Source organism: Salvelinus fontinalis, chromosome 17, assembly GCF_029448725.1.
Source record: "Salvelinus fontinalis isolate EN_2023a chromosome 17, ASM2944872v1, whole genome shotgun sequence".
Lineage (NCBI taxonomy): Eukaryota > Metazoa > Chordata > Actinopteri > Salmoniformes > Salmonidae > Salvelinus > Salvelinus fontinalis.
The window spans coordinates 34,713,094-34,737,650 of NC_074681.1; the positions used below are offsets into that span (position 1 = coordinate 34,713,094).

The following is a 24,557-nucleotide window of genomic DNA, read 5'->3' on the forward strand; positions in this document are numbered from 1 at the left end:
GACAAAACGGATGGCACTGTGATAGACTGCATCCAATTTGCTGAGTGTTGGAGGCTATTTTGTAAATTACATCGCCGAAGTCAAGGATAGTCAGTTTTACGAGGGTATGTTTGGCAGCATGAGTTAAGGATGCTTTGTTGCGAAATAGGAAGTCGATTCTAGATTTAATTTTGGATTGGAGATGCATAATGTGAGTCTGGAAGGAGAGTTTACAGTCTAACCAGACACCTAGGTATTTGTAGTTGTCCACATATTCTAAGTCAGAACCGTCCAGAGTAGTGATGCTGGACGTGCGGGCAGCGATCGGTTGAAGAGCATGCATTTAGTTTTACTTGCATTTAAGAGCAGTTGGAGGCCACGGAAGGAGAGTTGTATGGCATTGAAACTTGTCTGGAGGTTAGTTAACACAGTGTCCAAAAAAGGGCCAGAAGTAAACAGAATGGTGTCGTCTGCGTAGAGGTTGATCAGAGAATCCCCAGCAGCAAGAGAGACATCATTGATGTATACAGAGAGAAGAGTCGGCCCGAGAATTGAACCCTGTGGCACCCCCATAGAGACTGCCAGAGGTCCGGACAATAGGCCCTCCGATTTGACACACTGAACTCTGTCTGAGAAGTAGTTGGTGAACCAGGCAAGGCAGTCATTTGAGAAACCAAGGCTGTTGAGTCTGCCGATAAGAATGTGGTGATTGACAGAGTCGAAAGCCTTAGCCAGGTTGATGAATACAGCTGCACAGTATTGTCTCTTATCGATGGCGGTTATGATATCGTTTAGGACCTTGAGCGTGGCTGAGGTGCACCCATGACCAGCTCGAAAACCAGATTGCATAGCGGAGAAGGTACGGTGGGATTCGAAACGGTCGGGGATCTGTTTGTTAACTTGTCTTTCGAAGATCTTAGAAAGGCAGGGTAGGATAGATATAGGTCTGTAGCAGTTTGGCTCTAGAGTGTCTCCCCCTTTGAAGACGGGGATGACCGCGGCAGCTTTCCAATCTTTGGGGATCTCAGACGATAAGAAAGAGAGGTTGAATAGGCTAGTAATAGGGGTTGCAACAATTTGCGATAATTTTTAGAAAGGGAGGGTCCAGATTGTCTAGTCCGGCTGATTTGTAGTGGTCCAGATTTTGCAGTTCTTTAGAACATCTGCTATCTGGATTTGGGTGATGGAGAAATGGGGAGGCTGGGGCAAGTTTCTGTGGGGGGTGCAGGGCTGTTGACCGGGGTAGGGGTAGCCAGGTGGAAAGCATGTCCAGCCGTAGAATAATGCTTATTGAAATTCTCAATTATTGTGGATTTATTGGTGGTGGCAGTGTTTCCTACCCCCAGTGCAGTAGGCAGCTGTGAGGAGGTGCTCATATTCTCCATGGACTTTACAGTGTCCCAGAACTTTTTGGAGTTTGTGCTACAGGATGCAAATTTATGTTTGAAAAAGCTAGCCTTTGCTTTCCTAACTGCCTGTGTATATTGGTTCCTAACTTCCCTGAAAAGTTGTATGTCGCGGGGGCTATTCAATGCTAATTCAGTATGCTACAGGATGTTTTTTGTGCTGGTCAAGGGCAGTCAGGTCTGGAGTAAACCAAGGGCTATATCTGTTCCTGGTACTACAATTTTTTAATGGGGCATGCTTATTTAAGATGGTGAGGAAAGCACTTTTAAAGAATAACCAGGCATCCTCTACTGACGGAATGAGGTCAATATCCTTCCAGGATACCCGGGCCAGGTTGATTAGAAAGGCCTGCTCGCTGAAGTGTTTTAGGGAGCGTTTGACAGTGATGAGGGGTGGATGTTTGACCGCAGATCCATTACGGACGCAGGCAATGAGGCAGTGATCGCTGAGATCCTGGTTGAAGACAGCAGAGGTGTATTTGGAGGGCAGGTTGGTTAGGATGATATCTATGAGAGTGCCCGTGTTTACGGATTTGGGGTTGTACCTGGTAGGTTCATTGATCATTTGTGTGAGATTGAGGGCATCAAGCTTGGATTGTAGGATGGCTGGGGTGTTAAGCATGTCCCTGTTTAGGTCACCTAACAGCACAGGCTCTGAAGATAGATGGGGAGCAATCAATTCACATGTGGTGTCCAGGGCACAACTGGGGGCAGAAGGTGGTTTATAGCAAGCGGCAACGGTGAGAGATTGTTTCTGGAAAGGTGGATTTTTAAAAGTACAAGCTCAAATTGTTTGGGCACAGACCTGGATAGTAAGACAGAACTATGCAGGCTATCTCTGCAGTAGATTGCAACTCCGCCCCCTTTGGCAGTTCTATCTTGTCAGGAAATGTTATAGTTAGGGATGGAAATTTCAGGGTTTATGGTGGCCTTCCTAAGCCAGGACATCCGGGTTGGCAGAGTGTGCTAAAGCAGTGAATTAAACAAACTTAGGGAGGAGTCTTCTAATGTTAACATGCATGAAACCAAGGCTTTCACGGTTACAGAAGTCAACAAATGAGAGTGCCTGGGGAATGGGAGTGGAGCTAGGCACTGCAGGGCCTGGATTAAACTCTACATCACCAGAGGAACAGAGGAGGAGTAGGATAAGGGTACGGCTAAAGGCTATAAGAACTGGCCGTGTAGTACGTTCGTGAACAGAGAGTAAGAGGAGCAGGTTTCTGGGCATGGTAGAATAGATTCAAAGCATAAGGTACAGACAAAGGTGTGGTAGGATGTGAATACAGTGGAGGTAAACCTAGGCATTGAGTGACGATGAGAGAGGTATTGTCTCTAGAGACACCATTTAAACCAGGTGAGGTCACCGCATGTGTGGGAGGTGGAACAAAAGGGTTAGCTAAGGCATATTGAGCAGGGCTGGAGGCTCTACAGTGAAATAAGACAATAATCACTAACGAAAACAGAAATGGACAGGGCATATTGACTTTAGGGAGAGGCATGCATAGCTGAGTGATCATAGGGTCCAGTGAGTAGCTAGGCGGGCTGCAGACACGGCGATTCAGACAGCTAGCGGGCCTGGGCAAGCAGAAGGGCCTTAGAGGGACGTTGCGACGGAAGAAGTCTGCTGTAGGCCCCTCGTGCGGTTACGTCGGCAGACCAGTCGTGATGGATCAGCAGGGCTCCGTGCAGTAAAAGGGTCCAGGCCAATTGGCAAACTAGGTATAGTAGCCCAAGAAATTGGCTGATGGACCTCTTCAGCTAACAGTCTGATATGCTCTAGAAAGCCAGCGGGCCGCAGCTAGCAGATGGGCAATCAGGGGACGTCGCGACGGAGGAGCCTGTTGAAAAACCCCCACGGGCGGATTACGTCGGTAGTCCAGTCGTGATGAATCGGCGGGGCTCCGTATCGGCAGTAAAAGGGGTCCAGGCCTATTGGCAAAATAGGTATTGTATCCCAAGGAGTGGCTGATGCACCTCTTCAGCTAGCCGGGAGATGGGCCTAGCATAGGCTAGCTCCAGGCTAATTGGTGCTTGCTTCGGGACAGAGACGTTAGCCAGGAGTAGCCACTCGGATAGCAGCTAGCTAGCTGCGATGATCCAGGTGAAAAGGTTCAGAGCTTGCGGTAGGTATGGAGATATGGCGATATGGAGTCTGCGCGCGCTGTGCAGACTGGCAGGAGTTGTCCGGGCTAATTGTTAGCTGATGACTGCTAGCAGTGGCTAACTGACTACTAGCTAGTAGCTAGTTAGCTGGCTAGCTTCTGTTGGGGGTTCCGGTTCTAAAGTAAAGAAAATAGCAGATCCATACCACATTGGGTGAGGCGGGTTGCAGGAGACTATGTTGAAGTTGAGGTTAAGAAAAATTTTAAAAACATATGCGAAGAAAAAGGATATAAAAAGATATATACACGGGACACGACAAGACAAAGACGAAGACAAAGACGCCTGACTGCTACGCTATCTTGGATTTACGGCTATGCAACGACATGACAGTATTCATAAAACATAAAGGAAAGTTAAACGTACAGATGTTGCCAGCATAAGGGCTATGAAAGCCAGGATGATAAAAGGATGGAAGATGATTACATTCCGGATCGTCAAAAACAGTAGCTCGCTAACAACAACCAACTAGTTCCTTCATTGTCTTCTGCGGTCGCGAAAAGCCAGTGTAGTCTTTTGTGACTACTTATTTACTACCAACATCAAGTAGTAAAGATCTACCTATTCACTACTGGAAACACTGTTTTCCTACTGAACACTACAAAACTCTACTTGCGTATCCTGAGTAGTGCATAAACTACACATTCACTAAACAATCCCTACAAGTCTCTACATAGTCACTACTGCACTAAAGTGTTTGTGCAGTAATTCAGTCGTTTTTTTTTCATAAGGGGGAGGTGCCTTACAACTGGGCTTACTCTCCCAGATGACCTGCTAGGCTCTACAGCTGACACCTTCATCCTGTCATAACGCCTTTGCATGAGGAGCAAAGGAGCATACGCAACAAAAGATCACTTCAACCCCAGCCTTTCCATCAAATCCAGCCGTTACGAAAACGGTTATGACAATGACACAAAAGCAAATCTACCTGGTAGTCGTTGCCTGTTTGATGTTATGGAACAAGTTTAGCAAAGGAAAATAATTGGCCAGTTCACACTTCAGAACAGACACCCAATAAGGTAGCCTGGGTGGTAAATCAATAAACCTAACGTAGCAGATGTAAAAGAATTGCCTGAAACTAGATCCCTACATACTGGTTTTGACAAGAAGAAAACAACTGTTGGGGGGAGGTTCTGTTCTACACTGTTCAACCAATCTGGTAAATGTGGAGGAGTTAAGATGGAGTGTCGTCTTGTTAAAGTCCAAAAGCAGAAGTCACGTCATAGGCTCTCTCCATTTCCCTAAAAAACAGAACATCCGATTGTTGGGGACTCGGCAGAGGCTAGTATCCAATAAGCACCCATCAGACCAGCCCGACTTAGACTGAAATCCAATAAGAGATCCTGAGTCTAGCCCGACTCTAGACACATTAAGCAGATTCAGAATGGGATGACACTGTTGGGACAGGGATTGGACTGAGGACATTAGAAGGGCTGAGGGCAGTCCTTTTTATTCATTTTTATTTTGTATGTAACCTTTATTTAATTAGGCAAGTCAAATTCTTATTTACAATGACGGCCTACCAAAAGGCAAAAGGCCTCCTGCGGGGATGGGGGCTGGGATTAAAAATAAAAATAATAAAATATAAATATAGGACAAAACACACATCACGACAAGAGAGACAACACAAAACTACATAAAAATAGACCTAAGACAACAACATAGCAAGGCAGCAACATATGACAACACAGCATGGTAGCAAGCAACACAACTTGACAGCAACATGGTAGCAACACAACATGGCAGCAGCACAAAACATGGTACAAACCTCATTGTGCACAGACAACAGCACAAAGAGCAAGAAGGTAGAGACAATAATACATCACACAAAGCAGCCACAACTGTCAGTACGAGAGTCCATGATTGAGTCTTTGAATGAAGAGATAAAACTGTCCAGTTTGAGTGTTTGTTGCAGCTCGTTCCAGTCTTCAGCTGCTGCGAACTGAAAAGACGAGCGACCCAGGGATGTGTGTGCTTTGGCGACTTTAACAGAATGTGACTGGCAGAACGGGTGTTGTATGTGGAGGATGAGGGCTGCAGTAGATATCTCAGATAGAGGGGAGTGAGGCCTAAGAGGGTTTTATAAATAAGCATCAACCAGTGGGTCTTGCGACGGGTATACAGAGATGACCAGTTTACAGAGTATAGAATGTAGTGATGTGTCCTATAAAGAGCATTGGTGGCAAATCTGATGGCCGAATGGTAAAGAACATCTAGCCGCTCGAGAGCACCCTTACCTGGCGATCTATAAATTACGTCTCCGTAATCTAGCATGGGTAGGATGGTCATCTGAATCAGGGTTAGTTTGGCAGCTGGGGTGAAAGAGGAGTAATTACGATGGAGGAAACCAAGTGTAGATTTCACTTTAGCCTGCAGCTTTGATATGTGCCGAGAGAAGGACAGTGTACCGCCTAGCCATACACCCAAGTACTTGTATGAGGTGACTACCTCAAGCTCTAAACCCTCAGAGGTAGTAATCACACCTGTGGGGAGAGGGGCATTCTTCCTACAAAACCACATGACCTTTGTTTCTGCAACAGACCTGCTGAGGACATGCCAAACGTACGTTGTCAAGACTACAGACATTGAACAAACAATATTGGCTTTGACCAAATGACGCTGTAAAGTTGTATCTACAGTATGTGAGATGGTAATGTGTGGCAGTGGAGATACTTTCATTGAACACTTTTGAAGTGCTTCTGTATCTCCAACTCGATCTCATGGCAGTTTGTTTGTTGTGTTGTCTTCCTACAGCCACACATCTCCTCTTTTATGAAAGATAAAGCTGAGTCATTTCTGGGATAATTACTGAGCAGGTGGTCAGTAAGTTGGGGTAGAGAAAAACATACCAAAGAAGACTGAGGCTTTATATTGAGTATAGAGGAGGGTGGGGTGGGAGGGGATGTGTGTGCACAATGTGTGAGAAGGCCTATTGTAACGAGCCTAAAATAACTGCAGCCAATAAAAGGGCATCATTAGCTTTGCGTCGCTGCCAGATGCTTTGATGTTGTAACCAGGCAAAGATGTGGCAACATGTGATAACATGTTGCGTTCCCATTCCCATTCCCATAAACACATGACGTGCCCCGTCTTTGTGTTGGAGAGATTCTAAACTCAAAGATTTTTTTTTTAAACAATGACTTCCGATGGCTCAGTTGATAGGAACACTAGTGCTTGCAGCAACAAAGTTGAGGGTTTGAGTCCCACATGGTACCACATAGACTGAATGTGTAGGTAGACTGTAAGTTGCATTCTCATATTACATTATCATAACTGATAATAAAAATGCAACTGTGTTGTGATCTGAGCAGCCTGGGTAGACCGCAGAATTTCATTATTTGAGCCGCACAGTGATGAGAGGTGCCATATCTAAACAGGCCAAGGAAGCAGCTGCCAACTGTAGCGCGTGTGTGCTTATGAATGGAGCGGCTCCACGCCTGCCCTCTAATTGATATATCTCCAAAGCGCTAGATCAGCAAGCCCTCGTAATATCGATATGGAGCGCTTTGCGGGCGTGTTTAGGCTAATGAAATATTTTGTGTATGAAGAGTGGGTGGGTGGGTGGCGGGTTGAATAAAGAGTAAACAATGCATAAAAAATGTATAAAAGTCTAATTCTTGTGCAATTCATATCTATAGGCTACATTGAGGGTTTTCTTTCATTATTTTTTATCTGGCATTAGTGCGTAGTCTAAGCCTAAGCTTTAGGGCCTTATTGTAGCGTGCCAAATATTTTTTTAGGTTTTATGTGTTTTTTTATTTAACTAGGCAAGTTAGTTAAGACCAAATTCTTATTTACAATGACAGCCTACTCCAGCCAAACGCAGACGACGCTGGGCCAATTGTGCGCCGCCCTATGGGACTCCCAATCACGTCCGGATGTGATACAGCTTGGATTCTTGCACTGAGATGCATTGCCTTAGACCGCCGCGCCACACTCCAATTGCCAATTGCTTTTGGGAACTTGGGCAGAAAAAGATCATGTCAATCCACTGAGGAAAAAAGGGACAATGTCGGATTTTTAGAAAATCTTTCAAAATGGAGAGTTGAAAATAAGGGCCAGAACATTAGCCTAATGTTTGGGAAAGATTTGGTGAAGTGGTAAAAGAGGATGATAGCAGTGCCGGCTACGTTATGCGTAATGATTGTGAGGCGCTAAACAAATTCAACAGTCACAAGATGGGGACTTCGAAATGGCACGTCAAGGGAACTGTAGGCTACTGTTCAGATGGGTTAAATGAATTCTGGACACTGACAATAGGTCTGTAACCTCTCATATAGCCTAATATAATATTAACTCCTGCAGAATTAATCATTTCTTGCAGTAAAATGATACACCAAATGTATATTTTTACTCGGGAACAGGCGTGGGGAACTAATATTTCTTTCTTTCAGCATCTTGAGAGAATGAATGCGCGGTTAGGGACCGTCTGTAAAGATTCTATCTTTATCAGCGTCATAAAAGCTGATAGTATTTCAACCACATTAAATATGCATCCAAACTGACCTGAAATCTTTCCAGAAACATGTTTTCTCAGCTTTTCATTTCCTTAAAAATGATGTAATTTGGAATGTATTGCATTTTCTCGTTGGTCCCTAAATGTCTTTGCTGCAGAAGAGAAGCAGAGATGAAAGAGAAAAACCAATGTCAACTAAATTGAAGCATTCATTCTACTGATTTATGACATTATTCTGGTGGGATTCTTTTGTATTCTAGGGCAACAAGTAATGACAGAAGAGAAGCTGCATGTACCTAATTATATTCAAGTTGACTAACAAATAGCCTACCAAAATGTCGGAAATGATATGCAGAAACATAGGCCTATCTAAAAAGGTCTGTAAAAAACAATTGCTGCGCTATCTCTGACTGTACGGCACATTTTCTATTTTTGTGGATCAGGGCCGGGTGCGGGCCTCAGATTTTCACTTATAGTCGGGCGGTTGCAGACGGGTTATTGCAATTGCGGACGGGTGCGAGTGAACAAACAAGCTGGCCCGCGCATCCCTACCCCATGTCCAATTGGCTGGCTCTAATGTTCCCCGCAGCCAGACTCCTACGGCACTTGATGAGAAATCAGTTCACCACACGTGAATAAAACGCAGCACTGTAAACCTAAAGCAAACACAGAATTATTAAAAAAGCGAAGGTTTCGGCACTTCAAATATCAAGCGTCGCTATGCTTGGCATTTGATCTGAGAGTCTTAGTTGTACACACACACACACCCTCGTATTCTCCCCCTCATCCCCTGGTCAGCACTTTGAAGAGGGAACGGGCCTGACCCAAAGCAATCTCTTCTGGACAACTCCAAATAAAAAGAAACAAACAAGAGTTTAGAGCAAATATGGTTGTGTTGAATTAGCTGGGGGTAGTGGAGTTGAGGGCGAGGTGAAGGAAGTGAGTGAGAGAGATAGAAAAATAGAAGGTGACCAATTAGATGGAAAACTAAAGGAGAAACATGTAGAGCACTCAATTTAAGGGGACAGTCAGACATAGAGGCCTTGGTGAAAACCCAGACCAGTAGACTTTCCCTCTCTACAGTACAGTATGGATGGAAACACAGCAACACATGCCAGTCATTCCAACCTTATGCCTCTGCTCTCACTTTGTCCCCAATCACAAACACACATATCAGTCCAAACCTCACTCTATCCTCTAGGCCTGTCAGCTGCTGTCTATACCTTGCCTGCTGCACTTTCACTGCATGCTGTAAACGCTTGTCATGCAGCGGCTCAAATGCTTCCACTCAGACTAGTGACATCTTCACAAGGCCCAGTCCCCCTGCGTTGTCTCACAAGGAGCTCTGCCTGGAAATAACATGCAACTTTCGTTGCCCGGGACGACGAAATCGCCACCAAAACAAACATATTGAGTGGTTTGGATGCACCTCTAGGTATGTTCGACGGGAGGCTCTGTTGCTCTTCTCCCTGTTACAGCAAACCGAGTCAGACAACATTAAGTGGCAGTGGCCTCTACCCCTGGATGTGGCGCAGAGCGAGACACAGCCTGCCAGTGGCTGTGGTTTGTGTCCACATCGGTATTAGATGTCACATGAATCTGAGTCATTTCTGGAAGCAGCTAGTCATCTGCTCCGTTTCAAAGGACACACAACGGTTTCTAGGAGAGGGCAAGCCTGAGATCAAAACTCTTTTTTACATCCACAATGTTCTTATTCAATTTAAATAGGAATCAATCCGGGCGTAGAAACCCAGTACAGTCAGGGTTTCTCAAGACGGCAAACATTATTTCTGTTTCCCAAACCGCAGATATTTGAAAAATGGAATAGCTAATAAGAGTAGAATAAAGAGTAGAACGGCTCGGGTTGGCCTTGGTGATGATAACCACCTTGTTGTCTAAACATTCCTTTGTGTTATTTTCACATGTGAAGGCATGAGAAGGAAAGAGGAATGAGAAGGAAAGACAGACAAACGTTACCACACACGTCACGAAGAGAAACAGAACCACAGGGAAGAGAAAAGAGACAGGAGTGTAGTTAGCCCTGGTGATGATACAGATGTATGATCTAAGTTTGACCGGTATTGTCGCAGCAGAATAATCCTGTAGCAACAGGATTTGAACGCTCAGTCCGTGAAGTTGCTTGATCTGAGGTTAGGCTATTAGCTGGCCAAAATTAGGCTACATGAAAAATGCAATACTGTTAATATACTGAACAAAACTATAAATGCAACATGTAAAGTGTTGGTCCCATGTTTCATGAGTTGAAATAAAAGATCCCAGAAATGTTCCATATTTACAAAAAGCTTATTTCGCTCAAATTTTGTGCACAAATTTGTTTACATCCGTTTGTGAGCATTTCTCATTTGCCAAGATAATCCTTCCACCTGACTGGTGTAGCATATCAAGAAGCTGATTAAAAAGCATGATCATTACACAGGTGCACCTTGTGCTGGGGACAATAAAAGACCACTATAAAATGTGCCGTTTTGTAACAAAGCACAATGCCACAGATGTCTCAAGTTTTGAGGGAGCGTGCAATTTGCCTGCTGACTGTAAGAATGTTCAACAGAGCTGTTGCCAGATAATTCAAAGTTTCTATTCTCTACCATAAGGCATCGTTTTAGAGAATTTCGCAGTACGTCCAACCAGCCTCTCAACCGCAGATCACGTGTAACCACGCCAGCCCAGGACCACATCTGGCTTCTTCACCTGTGTGATCGTCTGAGTGGGGATGGGGGTGCTGAGGAGTATTTCTGTCTGTAATAAAGCCCTTTTGTGGGGAAAAATGTATTCTGATTGGCTGGGCCTGGCTACCAAGTGTATTGGCCTGGCACCCATGACTGCGCCCCTGCCTAATGAGTTTATTTCAATTGACTGATTTTTTTCTATGGTCTGTAACTCAGTACATTTATTTTAATTGTTGCATGTTGCGTTTATATTTTTGTTCAGTATTTAACCAACCGTGTGTTAGTGCAGGCTTTCAGTTAAAGTATGTAAATCATGAAGCTCATCTGCATTTCCTTCATCAAATTAAGATCCTATATCTGTAAGTGCCTTGTTTCTCTCCTATGCATCACCAGGGCTAAATATGCTGACAAGCTCCTTTTGTGAATCTCCAACCCTGATACCTAATTGCCATGTGCCTTATCTGTTCTTAAAAGGTTTGGATCAATCTCAGGGTACAAGCTGAATCTAGGCAAGAGTGAGCTTTTTCCTGTAAATAAGGCTGCTTTAAAGTGCTCTTTTACAAGTTTTCAGTTTAGGATTGTCCAGGATCAATTCACCTACTTGGGAGTTAAAGTGACAAGGAAATATTCAAATTTGTTTCAGGAAAACTTGGTTGCTCTAGCAGACCGTTTGAAACAATATTTTACTTTTTGGAATTCGCTACCTCTTTCTCTTATCGGAAGGATTAATGTCATTAAAATGAGTGTGTTGCCCAAATGTGTTTATTTTTTTCAATGTTTACCCATTTTTATTCCAAAATCTTTTTTCATTCACTGGATCAAACATTCATGTATTTTATTTGGGATGGTAAGGTACCACGGATTGGTAGAAAACATTTTCAGAAGCCTAAGGCATTGGGGGGTTTAGCTCTACCAAATTTTCAGACATACTATCGGGCTGCAAATTTCAGAGCCCTTTTGTACTGGCTGCAGACTGATCCTACTGGCCCTAGACCACTCTGGGTCCAGATGGAGTCTGAATCGTGTAAACCTGCTGCACTTTCTTCTGTGTTGTGTTCGTCTCTCCCAGTGTCCCTAGGCAAATGGTGTGTCAACCCAATTGTAAAGCGGTCTCTTAAAATTTGGAATCAGTTCTGTTTAGCCTTTGGCCTCTGAGGCTTTTCTCTATCAGGCCCAATCAATCAGAACATTCTATTTCCTCCATCTTTGAATGATGGGGCTTTTGCCATCTGGCACTCACTAGGCCTCTCCTCACTAGCCCAATTATTATTTGATGATACATTTGCCTCTTTTGCTCAGCTACAGGAAAAGTTCAACCTCCCCCAATACCACTTTTCCCGCTATCTCCAGACTAGGAACTTTCTCAGAGCTAACACACATGAATTTCCCCATAGGCTTGGGAATACGGCTATAGAGAGCATCTTTGAGCTGAACAAGCTGCCTAGGGGTGCAATTTCAGATGTATATGCAATCATTAATGACTTACAGAACCCTTCTTTGGTGCCTTTAAAGACTCGATGGGAAAAGGATTTGGGGGAGGAACTTGGGGAAGACACCTGGGAATCTGTGCTGCACAGGGTGCATGCGTTCTCTTTTAAGCACTAAACACAGCCTCATTCAATTCAAGGTGGTTCACCGCATCCACTGGTCCGGGGCCAAACTAGGAAGAATATTCTCTGATTTTGATCCTACCTGTGTCTGATGTAAAACGGAACCAACCCACACTGTATCATATGTTTTGGGGCTGTCACAATGATATATATATATCTGATATATATGACACTGATATAGATCCGTCTCCCCTTACAGCCCTTTTTGGAGTCCTGCCCATAGGTACCCCCCTGTCACGAATCCAGTTGGACACTTGCTTATTCAACTCTTTTAGGTAGATGGCTAATACTACAGAACTGGAAGATGGCAGCTCCCCCGTCTTATAAATATTGGGTGAGAAATCTGTTATGCTCTCTGAAACTAGAAAAAATGTAATTCAATTCAAGTGGGAACCCCAAACTGTTTTGAGGCTTGGGCTCCATTCCGGTCTTACATTAAACAGTCCATCCTCCGATGGCATTCATATTAAAACAAAAATAAGTCTGTATTTGACTCCCCTGTGACTTAAGGGCTGCTTATTGATTGTGACCTGCGGATGCCTTGATCATCTTGCCGGGTCAGAGACTAAAATGTGAGCTTGTTTTGCCCTGTTTTTTTATTTTTATTTTGTTCATGCTTACATAAAATTTAAAATATTATTATTATTTAAAGCATTGTAAACTTTATTTTTGGTCCAGTGGATAGTCGGTCTGTGGTCATGACTGTCTGTGAGTGGTTGCATTTCTCCACCCCTATACCTTGTCTGTTTACAGGAACAATGATGAGGTGTCTGCTCTGTCACTGTACTACAGATTGCCCTTTAACCTGTGTAGCCTTCTGCCCGGTGTGTTTAACTTGTCTAAAGTACAGTATCTTTAAAGCTATTTTTTTATTTGTAATTTTTCTAGTTGAGTATATTATTTATATTTTTCTGTGTTGTCTTGTGTGTAAAACTGAATAAACAGAGTTTCAAATTATTATAATTTTTTAAATCCATGCCTTTTGCGGCCCGGAGTGCTGCTTTGTGTCCTTCTCCCTGAGTATGCTGAGCAATCCGAAGTGTCTCTCACTCACATGGCTCTTCGTCATGTGATCGGGTCTTTCTCACAGGCTACAAGTTAAGACCGACACATCAGGGACCCAACTGCATGCGTCCTCATCCAATTCCGAGGTACATATTGAAGATATTGGAAGAATTGTCCACATTTACTTTTCGTCAGCCAACAAGATGAGTAGGCCTAACAAACAGCAAAAGCACTAGCCTATGTCAATCTACTATCCCCCATAGTACAAAAGTTGACCTATTCTATTCTGTGCGAGAAATAAATATTCCAAACATAGTCTGGGACAGTTGTGGAAAGCGATAGATCCCAAATTAATACAACCACTAGCATCAACAAAAACTTTTTTATGCTAAGAGCCTGACGCAACTGATCAGAACGTTTAGCTTAAAATGTTGATAAGCTATTAGACTATTTCTTCACATTATAAGCGCAGCAATGTGCACATGGCAGTAGGCTATAAGCGGAAATGTTCCATTAGCGGAAAACACCATTATGAAAAGTGACTGCAAATGTGATTATGCATGTAATGCTTTTTTTATAAAGGTGCATTTTTATGGTGAAAATGATCTTCCCCAAGCTTGAAACTCACATGCTGCTTATGTATGCCAGTGAGGCTTTACACCCCTTGTAAAGCAGATTAATGTGCTTAATTTTAAGAAGTTATTTGGCCACTTTAGTTGTTATACAAACCTTATCAAAATGATTAGGTGTAACGGTCGTCCTCCTCCTCTTCGGATGAAGAGGAGGAGTAGGGATTGGACCAAAGCGCAGCGTGATAATTTGACATAATGAAGTTTATTAAAGTAAAGACGAAAAACCGAAAACACTTCAACAAACTACAAAATAACAAACGAACGTAGACTGACCTAAAACATGTGAACTTACATATAACGAAGAACGCACGAACAGGTACAGACTACAAACAAACGATACAGTCCCGTGTGGTAACATATACGGACACAGGAGACAACCACCCACAAACAAACAGTGTGAACAGCCTACCTTTATATGGTTCTCAATCAGAGGAAAAGTCAAACACCTGTCTCTGATTGAGACCCATATAAGGCTAATTACAAATGACCTAAACATAGAAACACAAAACATAGAATGCCCACCCCAACTCACGCCCTGACCAACTAAACACATACAAAAATAACAGAAAACAGGTCAGGAACGTGACATTAGGCCTATGGGGTAGGCTACATGAGGTGTGTGACTATAATTCAAACAAGTCGCATAAAACAAAATGTGTTTCTTATGCTGGGCATATCATTCATGATAATATATAATTCACAAGTCATAGGCTATTATTGTCACCTATCAGACTATTCTTGACTAATCTTGTCTTTACATATACTAAATATATGAGGCGGCAGGGTAGCCTAGTGGTTAGAGCGTTGGACTAGTAACTGAAAGGTTGCAAGTTCAAATCCCCGAGCTGACAAGGTACAAATCTGTCGTTCTGCCCCTGAACAGGCAGTTAACCCACTGTTCCTAGGCCGTCATTGAAAATAAGAATTTGTTCTTAACTGACTTGCCTAGTTAAATATAAAAGGTAAATTTGTAAGTCGCTCTGGATAAGAGCGTCTGCTAAATGACTTAAATGTAAATGATAATATGTGTGACATTTAGAATGGACCGTTATCATGCACCTGTAACAAAACAGGGGAAGCAGAAAAATGTCATCAATGCACTTCAATAGCAAATGGAGGTTTGGTTTATTGGTTTATTTTGGTTGGTTTATTTTCATCCCGGCCAGGTAGACTACCAGGTAGACTATACTCATGTTGTAAATATAAGCAATGTGCTTAATAATAGGAAAGTTGAGTAATAAATATAGTAGGCCTAGCCAATAGAAAGCTGATGAAAACATCCTCTTTTTATTAGAGGCCATCACTCTGTTTTCTCCCGCAACTGCATAGCCTATAGAAATGTTGCGCAAAATGAGACATGGGCTCTCATGAAGAACAATAGAGTGCTGAGTACAAGGCAGTTAGCAAGTTTGGTAGACTACTAATGACAAGCAGCCTCAGAGCTTGGAGATGCCTAATTACCGTGACTAAACGGTCATGTGGAATTTGACTGCCTTCATAACTGGTGACCGCCGGTGTGGCGTTAATCATACGGTCACTACAACAGCCCTAGGGCCGACCAAGGTCCACTGTCAACCAGGTGCCTGTGCCCCAACCAAGCGCGTGTGCTCCCTCCTGCCCACAGTTCTAGCCAACTACTCTAATATTGGCAACATCGTCACTCACATTGGCTTTAACTACATTCGCTTTAGGCAATCTGGGGAACTGAAGAAAGACTACAACACTCTCTTGAACACCCTTGTTGGCAGAGGGAAGAGAATAATCTTCTCTTGGCCCCCTGCTGTGCTTTAGAATGGGTTCGGAACGTTACAGCCGCCTCGCTGCACTAAATGAGTTCCTGAAGAAACTTTGCAAAGACAGGAATGTCTCCTTTTGTGACAATTTTGACTTGCTGTGGGAGCAACCAACTTTCTTTAAAAGAGACGGGATTCGCCTTAACCGCAGGGGTTCCGGGATTATCCACATCAACATAGCGGCCTGCATAAGAGACTGACGGTCTGGGTTTGGTAGCGCACCAGTCCTCCCTGACATAATAAGCAACAGAGGACATGGATATCGTATTATATCCCAGAGAAATATAAGTGCAGTCAATGTAAGTTACCTAATCTATGTTCCTATGTTCCCATTCCTCGGCTCAAATATAAATGTCACTGACATGTCTACCTCGGATCAGCCCATCAGAATAGCACTAATAACATACAAGCAACCCAGAAAATAATTAAAAATAGCCCATATTAACATATATAGCCTGAGAAACAAGGTTCTTGAAAGTTACAACGTACTAACATCAGAAAACGTTCATATTCTGGCCATATCTGAAACACTTAGATAATTCCTTTGATGATGCAGTAGTAGCTATACATGATCATAGAATATATAGGAAAGATAGAAATGCAAATGGAGGAGGTGTTGCCATGTATGTCCAGAGTCATATTCCTGTTAGGCTGAGAGGGTCTCATGTCAGATTATTTGGAAGTAATATTGCTACAGGTTCACCTGCCTCACCTAAAGCTTATTCTCGTAAGAAGTTGCTATAGACCACTGAGTGCTAAAAGTCAGTATTTGGACTATATGTGTGAAATGCTCGATAATGTATGTGATATCAACAGAGGTATATTTTTGGAGTGACCTAAATATTGACTGGTTGTCATCAAGCTGTCCACTCAAAAAGAAGCTTCAAACTGTAACCAATGCCTGCAATTCAGTCAACCTACCAGGGTATTTACAAACAGAACAGGAACTAAATCATCCACATGTATTGATCACATCTTTACTAATGCTGCAGAAATGTGCTCTAATTGTTTTATTGAGGCAGATGGCTTGTTCATAACAAAACCCTTTGATATTACCAACCACTTGAATGCATTTTTTGTTGACAAGATTAACGTGTTACCAGTGCTTAGCAAACGTTTGGGAAAAAATGTTTTTGAGCAAATCCAAAGTTATTTTACAGAAAACAAATTAACTACAGATGTCACGTTCCTGACCTGTTTTCCTTTTTCTTGTATTTATTTAGTTGGTCAGGGCGTGAGTTGGGTGGGTTTGTCTATGTTTGATTTTCTATGTTGGGATGTTTGTGTTCGGCCGGGTATGATTCTCAATCAGAGACAGCTCTCAATCGTTGTCCCTGATTGAGAATCATACTTAGGCAGCCTGGGTTTCACGTGTGTTTTGTGGGTGTTTGTCTACCGTGTAGTCGTTGTGCCACACGGGACTGTTTATCGGTTTGATTTTCTATTTGTTATCTTGCTTCATATAGTGTTCAGTTCGATGCTAATAAATTATGGACACTAACCACTCCGCGTATTGGTCCGATCCTTCTCGCCTCTCCTCGTCCGAGGAGGAGGAATATGAAAGCCATAACAACAGACTGTCAGCATGCTTATAGGAAAGGGCACTCAACATGCTCAGCACTGACACAAATGACTGATGATTGGCTGAAAGAAATTGATAGTGAGAAGATTGTGGGAGCTGTTTTGTTCAATTCAGCTTTTGAATATCATTGATCACAACCTATTGCTGGAAAAAACGTAGGTGTTATGGATTTGCATCCTTTGCCTATTCATGGATTGAGAGTTACCTATCGAATAGAACACAGATGGTTTTCTTTAATGGAACCCTCTAATTCAAATTTGTTTGAGTGTGGTGTAGCGCAGGGCAGCCATCTTGGACAATTGTTTTGTTTTTACTAATGACCTTCCACTGACCTTGAATAAAGCCTGTGTGTTTATGTACTCTGACGACTCAACAGTATACACGTCAGCTACGACAGTAAAATAAATAACTGACACCCTTAACAGAAAGCTCCAGTCAGTTTCAGAATGGATAAACTAGCAATAGGCTGGTGCTAAATATCTCAAAAACGAGAAGCATTGTTTATGAGACAAATCACTCGCTCAATGCTAAACCTCATTTAGATCATGTATTGAATAATGTGGCGATTGAGCAAGTTGAGGACACTAAATTGCTGGGCATAGCCCTAGATAGCAAGCTGTCATGGTCAAAACATATAGACTCAATGGTTGCTAAAATGGGAAGAGATCTATCCATGATAAAACGTTGCTCTGCTTTCTTGACATCTCAATCGACCAGCCAGGTCCTACAGGCCCCAGTTTTGTCGCACCTGGACTACTGCCCAGTAGTGTCGTCATGTGCAGCAAAGAGGGACATAGGTAAAATGCAGTTGGTCCAGAACAGAAAAGCACATATTGCACTTAAATTGTACACGGAGGGCGATGTCAACAACATGCACGTCAGTCTCTCATGGCTCAAAGTTGAGGAGAGATTGACTGCATCACTATTGGTCTTTGTGCGAGCTGTTGATGTGTTGAAGGCACCGACCTGTCTGTTCAAGTAGTTGGCACACAGTTCAGACACTCATCGGTACAACACAAAACACGCAATCAGAGGTCTCTTCACAGTCCCCAGTCCAGAACAGAATCTGGGAAATGCACAGCGTTAAATAGAGTCATGACTACATGGAACACTCTGCCACCCCAGCTAACTCAAGCTAGCAATACAAAGAGATTAAAATAACAGATAAAGGAACACCTTATGGAACAACGGGGACTGTGAAGAGACATCTGCTATTTCTGAAGCGTGAGACAGAGATGATGTAATGTTATGTATATTATTTGTTGTGTTTTGTTTCCTGTTTGACCCCCAGGATCCCAAATTAGCCGCTACCAATTGGGGATCCTTGGGTTCAAACCACCAGCTCTCCCCAGGGAATGAGTTTTGAATCAAATCAGCATAGCTGCTGGATGGAAGCCCAAACCACAGTCTTCACCACTTGCTCCTTAAGAGATCTGGGCCAGAGTCAGATGAACTTGTGGTTACCATTATTATGTCTCTGCGTGCAGTTTGCAGGAAGTTGCTAACTAGCGCTAGCACAATTGCTAACTAGCGTTAGCCCAATGACTGGAAGTCTATGAGTATCTGCATAGACTTCCAGTCATTACACTAAAGCTAGTTAGCATTTGCTCACAAAGCTACCTCTAACTTCCTTAATAGTTGACACAGAGACATAAAAAAAAAGTAGCAACGTGTTAATTGGACTATGGGGAAATAGATAAAGGGCATCATTGCCATAATCCCGAAGTATCCCTTTAAGAACACCAGATAGTTTATGCCTCAAAAAACAGATCTAGGATCAGGTTTCCTAATCTTAGTCATTATATGCTAACCAAGAAAGCTGACCATGGACCTGTGGTGTAGACAAACCTCTATAAGACGATAATGGCCCTACTGCTACTGTCTGCCTAATGTTCCATACAGATATGAAGACATACGGTAGATGATGTCCACAAGCCTATCCTGTATCAGCCTCAAACTTGCACTCAACTTCGCTTCCAATTATCTGTTTCGTATTTGTTCTGAATAGGTCCAAAAGTATCAGATCTCAGCATCACACAGGCATGAAATTATTAAGAGAAATCTGACTTCTGAGGAAAAATCTGAGGAAAACATCAGTAATCTTGTCTCTAGAGAGGTTCTAGTCCAGCGTTTCCAAAAACTCGGTCCCAGGGACCCCAAGAGGTGCATGTTTTGTTTTTTGCCCTAGCACTACACAGCTGATTCAAATAATCAAAGCTTGATGATGAGTTAATTATTTGAATCAGCTGTGTACTGCTAGGACAAAAACCAAAACATGCACCCCTTGGGGTTCCGCAGGACCGAGTTTGGGAAAAGCGGTCTAGTCTATGAGAAACTATCTCCTCCCTCTGGTTTTCTCCAGCTCAAAGCTTGAGCTTCAGAAGTCACATGTGTCTCACTGCTGAGCGCTCTGACAACGAAATTAGCAAAATGATTCATTCATGTCTCAAGGCAGAATGTTTGCTTGGTAAGCAGCTGGTTGGGCCTGTGAAATATTTTAATATTTTAAGATTCTAGTTATTTATTCAATATTATTGCCAAGTTGATACAGGGATGCTTGGCTGTGATATCAAAACATTCTAATTAAAACAATTCTCAGTAGGCTATATAATAACTCTGTAACAGTTAGTTGCATTGCATGCTCTTACAATAAGAAATCCAAATGTTTGTGCTTTATACAGTATGGTAATTATTGATAAAGTGACAAATGCCTATGGCAAAACACCTGTTCAAAGGCCCTAGAAGAACCTTCTCCTCTAGTGCAACATGTATGAGCCGATTATACGTTTGTAGGCCTGTCTAATCGGCGAGATCACTGTATGTTTTCATAACACCATCCTGTAGCTGTTCGCCTGTCAGGGCTGAGTCAAAACCGTGGAGGTGTCTGTCAATTAGTATTCCTTTACACCGACTCTCAGCATATGACTCCTCTCAAACACGTGCGCTCTTGACATGAGCATGATGAATGACAATATCGACTGTGAATCTAAATTTCACGAACTCCTTTTCCATACCTGTGCATTTTCTTGATCGAAAGTGTTGACAAATGAGCTGTGTTAGCCTTCTAACATGCGTAACACTTCTCATGTACCTACAGAATTGTAATTTCAATAGGCTAAACGTACAAGAGCAACAGCGTTTAGATGTGAATAGGCTACATTGAACTAACACTACTGGAAAACAATGCAATAGAAATGCTTTTCTATTTGAGTGCAAAACTATCAGTCGGCATGATCTCGCTGCAATGTGCAGAACTAAATGTAAACGTAGCCTGTCACTGTTGACCCGCGGGAAAGGCAGACAGTTAGTTACCTGTTCCAGGTGTCTCCGGTACCCACTTCAGCGGACCGATCTGTCGCACCTGGAAAGCGGTCTTCACCTCATGACAGCTGTACGCGCCAACATCCTCTACTTTCAGCAGAAACAGAACAGCCAGCCAAATCCAGCAGAAGTTTACACGTGTGCATATTGCTCTGAACATTGCCGCATCTCAATCCAGGTGTCAGTAGGTTAGTGTAAATCGATGATTCCACCGCCGGTTAAGAAAATGTACGACACAAATCAAATGAAACGGTTGTTACAATTAAACGTCCATGACACGAGGTCTGCATCGGGTTCTCACATTATTGGTTTTAATGCATAAAGGCCCTTCGACACTGAGCCTATATGATATTGTCTTGAGGAGGGGAGAGACGGTATTGTAGTAGACGAAGATTGGTAGACGTCCCACACTCAACTGGCGCTGTTCGACTGCGTGCATGCTTCTCTCCCCCAAGCCATGCGCTTCTCTCTCCGAAGCTATGCATACGCGTTCACTCTCCCCCCACCCTCTTTGATCAGTTAACGGGTGTCAGATATGAATAAATAATATCTCATTTTCAGGTTGGGCTATTTCATTTAATCAAATATTTTCTGTAGGCTATATTTCAAGTTGCACGTATTTAATGTCACGTGCACACAGTGAAACGCCTTTCTTGCAAGCTCTAACTGGAACAATGCAGTAATCAATAACAATGTAATACCAAACATAACATATGGCTTCATGGTGGATTGTGCATTGACATAAAACTGTATCTAGTGTTCCCATATGGTCTAGACTAGAGTCTCGAGAGTCTAGACTCATTTGTGGGTCACTGATGATTCCTTTTAGGTCATGCTGACATTTTATTCATGTATTAGACCTGGGAAATCCATAGCCTACACTTTAGATCTGTCACACCCACAACACAACGAAGGAGACCAAAATCAAATCAAATGCTATTCGTCACGGCATAAAAGGTTCATCGAAATGCTTGTGCGCTAGCTCCCTCAACATTGCAGTACAATAATCAATAATCAGAGTCAAATTAAAAAATAACAAGAAGAAGAGGTAGTCCTAGTATGCTCAATAGCCTGATATGTACATAATATCGAATGGGCGCACACCAGTTGAATCAACATTGTTTCCACATCATTTCAATAAAATTAGGTTAAACCAACGTGGAACAAATGTCCATTTAACGTCTATGCCCAGTGGGTTGGATATTTATATTTGGTATATGGCCAATATACAATGGCTAAGGGCTGTTTTTATGCACGACACAGTGCCTGGATACAGCCGTTAGCCATGGTATATTGGCCATATACCACAAACCCCCGAGGTCCTTTAATGCTTTTATACACTGGTTACCAACTTAATTAGAACAGTAAGAAGTAATATTGCGGCATACCGGTGGTATATGGTCTGATACACCATGGCTTTCAGCCGATCAGCATTCAGGGCTCGAAACACCCAGTTTATAAAACAGTATAGATAATGACATCCTATTCAATAAAGTGCATGGTTGATCAATTCAAAATGTACATATTTAATGGATTTCAAAGTGTCACTTGAGTTTGACAATCTGACATATCAGGCTCTTTATAAAACAACTTTCATAAAAACATTTTAAACAATGATGTATTATGCAAATAGGCCTATTTGGTCTTAGGAATCAAATTCCAGATGACTGAATAATATTTTGGTGAATGGTGACAGTGAAAAACTTACCCGAACACGCAGCTGTAAATGGCTATTTTGCCCGTGATTAAGGAATAAACGAACTTTCTGACAACCGTGCTGGAGCAAATACAGGACTGTTTAGTGTACTATACTGCTCTCTGCTGGTGAAATGGCAGCAAAACACACAATGTATTTTATTTAACTAGGAAAGTCAGTTAAGAACAAATTCTTATTCATAATGACAGCCTACCATGGACTATCCCTTTAGACCAGGGCTCTACATTAACTTTTTTCGCCACTTGTCATTCGGGCAAGTAGGACTGATTCTTTACATGTCCGAAAACTCAAGTCACTCCTCCCCTAAAAACAAAAATCTGTGACACCATGGGCCAAAAAGGTAACTTCAAATTGTGTGATATGATGCAAAGAACCACTTCGCAAAATAACATGAATTATTATCACTGGTACTGACAATGGAAGGCTGCTGGTCTCTGATACCATGTATTATATATGTCCTCCGTTGTGGCCATCAGCAAGGCACTTAACCCCCCACAAAGTAAAATACTGCACTGATAGGCTACTGATTAAAACACATGTGGTCCGTCAATCCTCCATATGCAGTCTACTGAGTGTGCAGGCTTTTCATCCAACCCTGCTCAAACACACCAGAGTCAGTTTATCAAGGTCCTGCTGAGCAGCTGATTATTTTATTTTTTTACAATGTGGTGTGTTCAAGCCGGGTTGGAACAAAAGCCTGCACATCAAATATCTCCCGAGGACTCTCCATGAGGGTTGGCCACCCTGCAACACTACAATTACAACCAAATACGTTTTATGTCTTTATAAAAAAATGATTCCCTCATTCAATGAACCAGAGATTAAATGGCTAGGGTGGGCGAGGTTACGAACTAAGACGTTTATCTATTTGTAAGGTTAAAATATTCAGTGTTCAGGGGAGATCATGACAGCATAGGAGTTACTTCTCAATTAGGCTATTCTAATCATATATTCTTTTAACTTTATCAGAATTACATGGCCAGTATTGAATAGAAGAGAATCCTAGCACATTTTGAGCGCTTGAGAGACGGTTTTACAACCGGGTATGCAGCGTTGGTTTCATCAACTGCCACCCATATCAACTGTGTGTTGGCCATTTGCGGTTAAAAGTTATTTTAGGACATCGGACACGACATGAATACATGCTAATAGCTAAATAGTTAACTATCGAAATAACCCTGCCAAACTGCACAATATGATTTGAATTGGCTATCTAGTTACTGTAGTCTGTATATCATTATGTGACCTGCTGCGCAAATGTATCCCTCTCTCTCCTCTGACAACAGCCCGCTGGCGCACACGCAGGTGATGCACACACCATGAACTTTCCAGAATTTTTATTGATGAACAAATATATGATATAACTTGGCAAAGAACTCACCAGAAATTATCAACACAGTGCAAACGCGGCTCCCTTTGATCTCAAAAACGCATCTCGCGACGTCATGATTGAAAGACCGCTCGTGCCTGTCAATGCCTACAATAATTGTACTCTGATATTTTTTTATTTATTCATCATACAAAATAAACAATTTACATCCCTACATCAAACATTTAACAAAATAAAACACAGGTATAAACAATAAAGTAATAAATACATATAAATAACATTTAAAAAAATATTTTAAAAAAAAATGACAATTCTAGTGCAATTGTATTCACTCAGAAAAAATATCATAATGATTCAGGAAGATTTCATTCACTATGGATAATGTTTTAAGATTATTAAATTCAATCCAAAATATTTGTAATTTTGGTATAGAATTTAAAAAATGTTGTAAATAAAGTATTTGGCAAAAATAATTGTTTAAAATCCCAATAATTTCAATGGTCTTGTTATCATTGCAATAGTAACATATTATATCCTTCATGTCAAAAACATGGATAGTGTTCATAATGGTAAATAAGTATTCTGCAAGGTTTTTCCTATCACAGATTTACATTCATAGAATAATTGAGTCAGATTTTCACTTTCTTTTTAGCAGAAAATGCAGATATCATAAATATCTATTAGGAATCAAGGTAAGACCCAGATGCAGATTGTCAAAGTAACAATATTTGTTATAGCAACAGGGGCAGGTAACAACAGGTCAAATCAGCCATAGGTCAGTAATCCAGAGGTGGAGCAAAGGTACAGGACAGCAGGCGGGTGGGCTCAGGGTCAGGACAGGCAGAGTAGTCGGGCAGGGAGGCTCTTGGTTGCAGACGG

At 42.2% G+C, this 24,557-nt stretch overlaps 1 protein-coding gene across 2 annotated transcripts in view; it reads right to left on the reverse strand.

Moving 5' to 3' along the window:
- The window catches only part of LOC129814196 (glypican-5-like), a 107,105-nt gene extending 85,947 nt beyond the window's left edge, over nucleotides 1–21,158 (reverse strand). For both annotated transcript variants that reach the window (XM_055867144.1, XM_055867143.1), the window contains exon 1: nucleotides 20,623–21,158. In XM_055867144.1, coding sequence (XP_055723119.1) covers nucleotides 20,623–20,791 — 169 coding nt within the window. In that variant the 5' untranslated portion in view covers nucleotides 20,792–21,158. The remainder of the gene's footprint in view (nucleotides 1–20,622) is intronic.
- Between the last annotated feature and the right edge of the window lie 3,399 nt (nucleotides 21,159–24,557).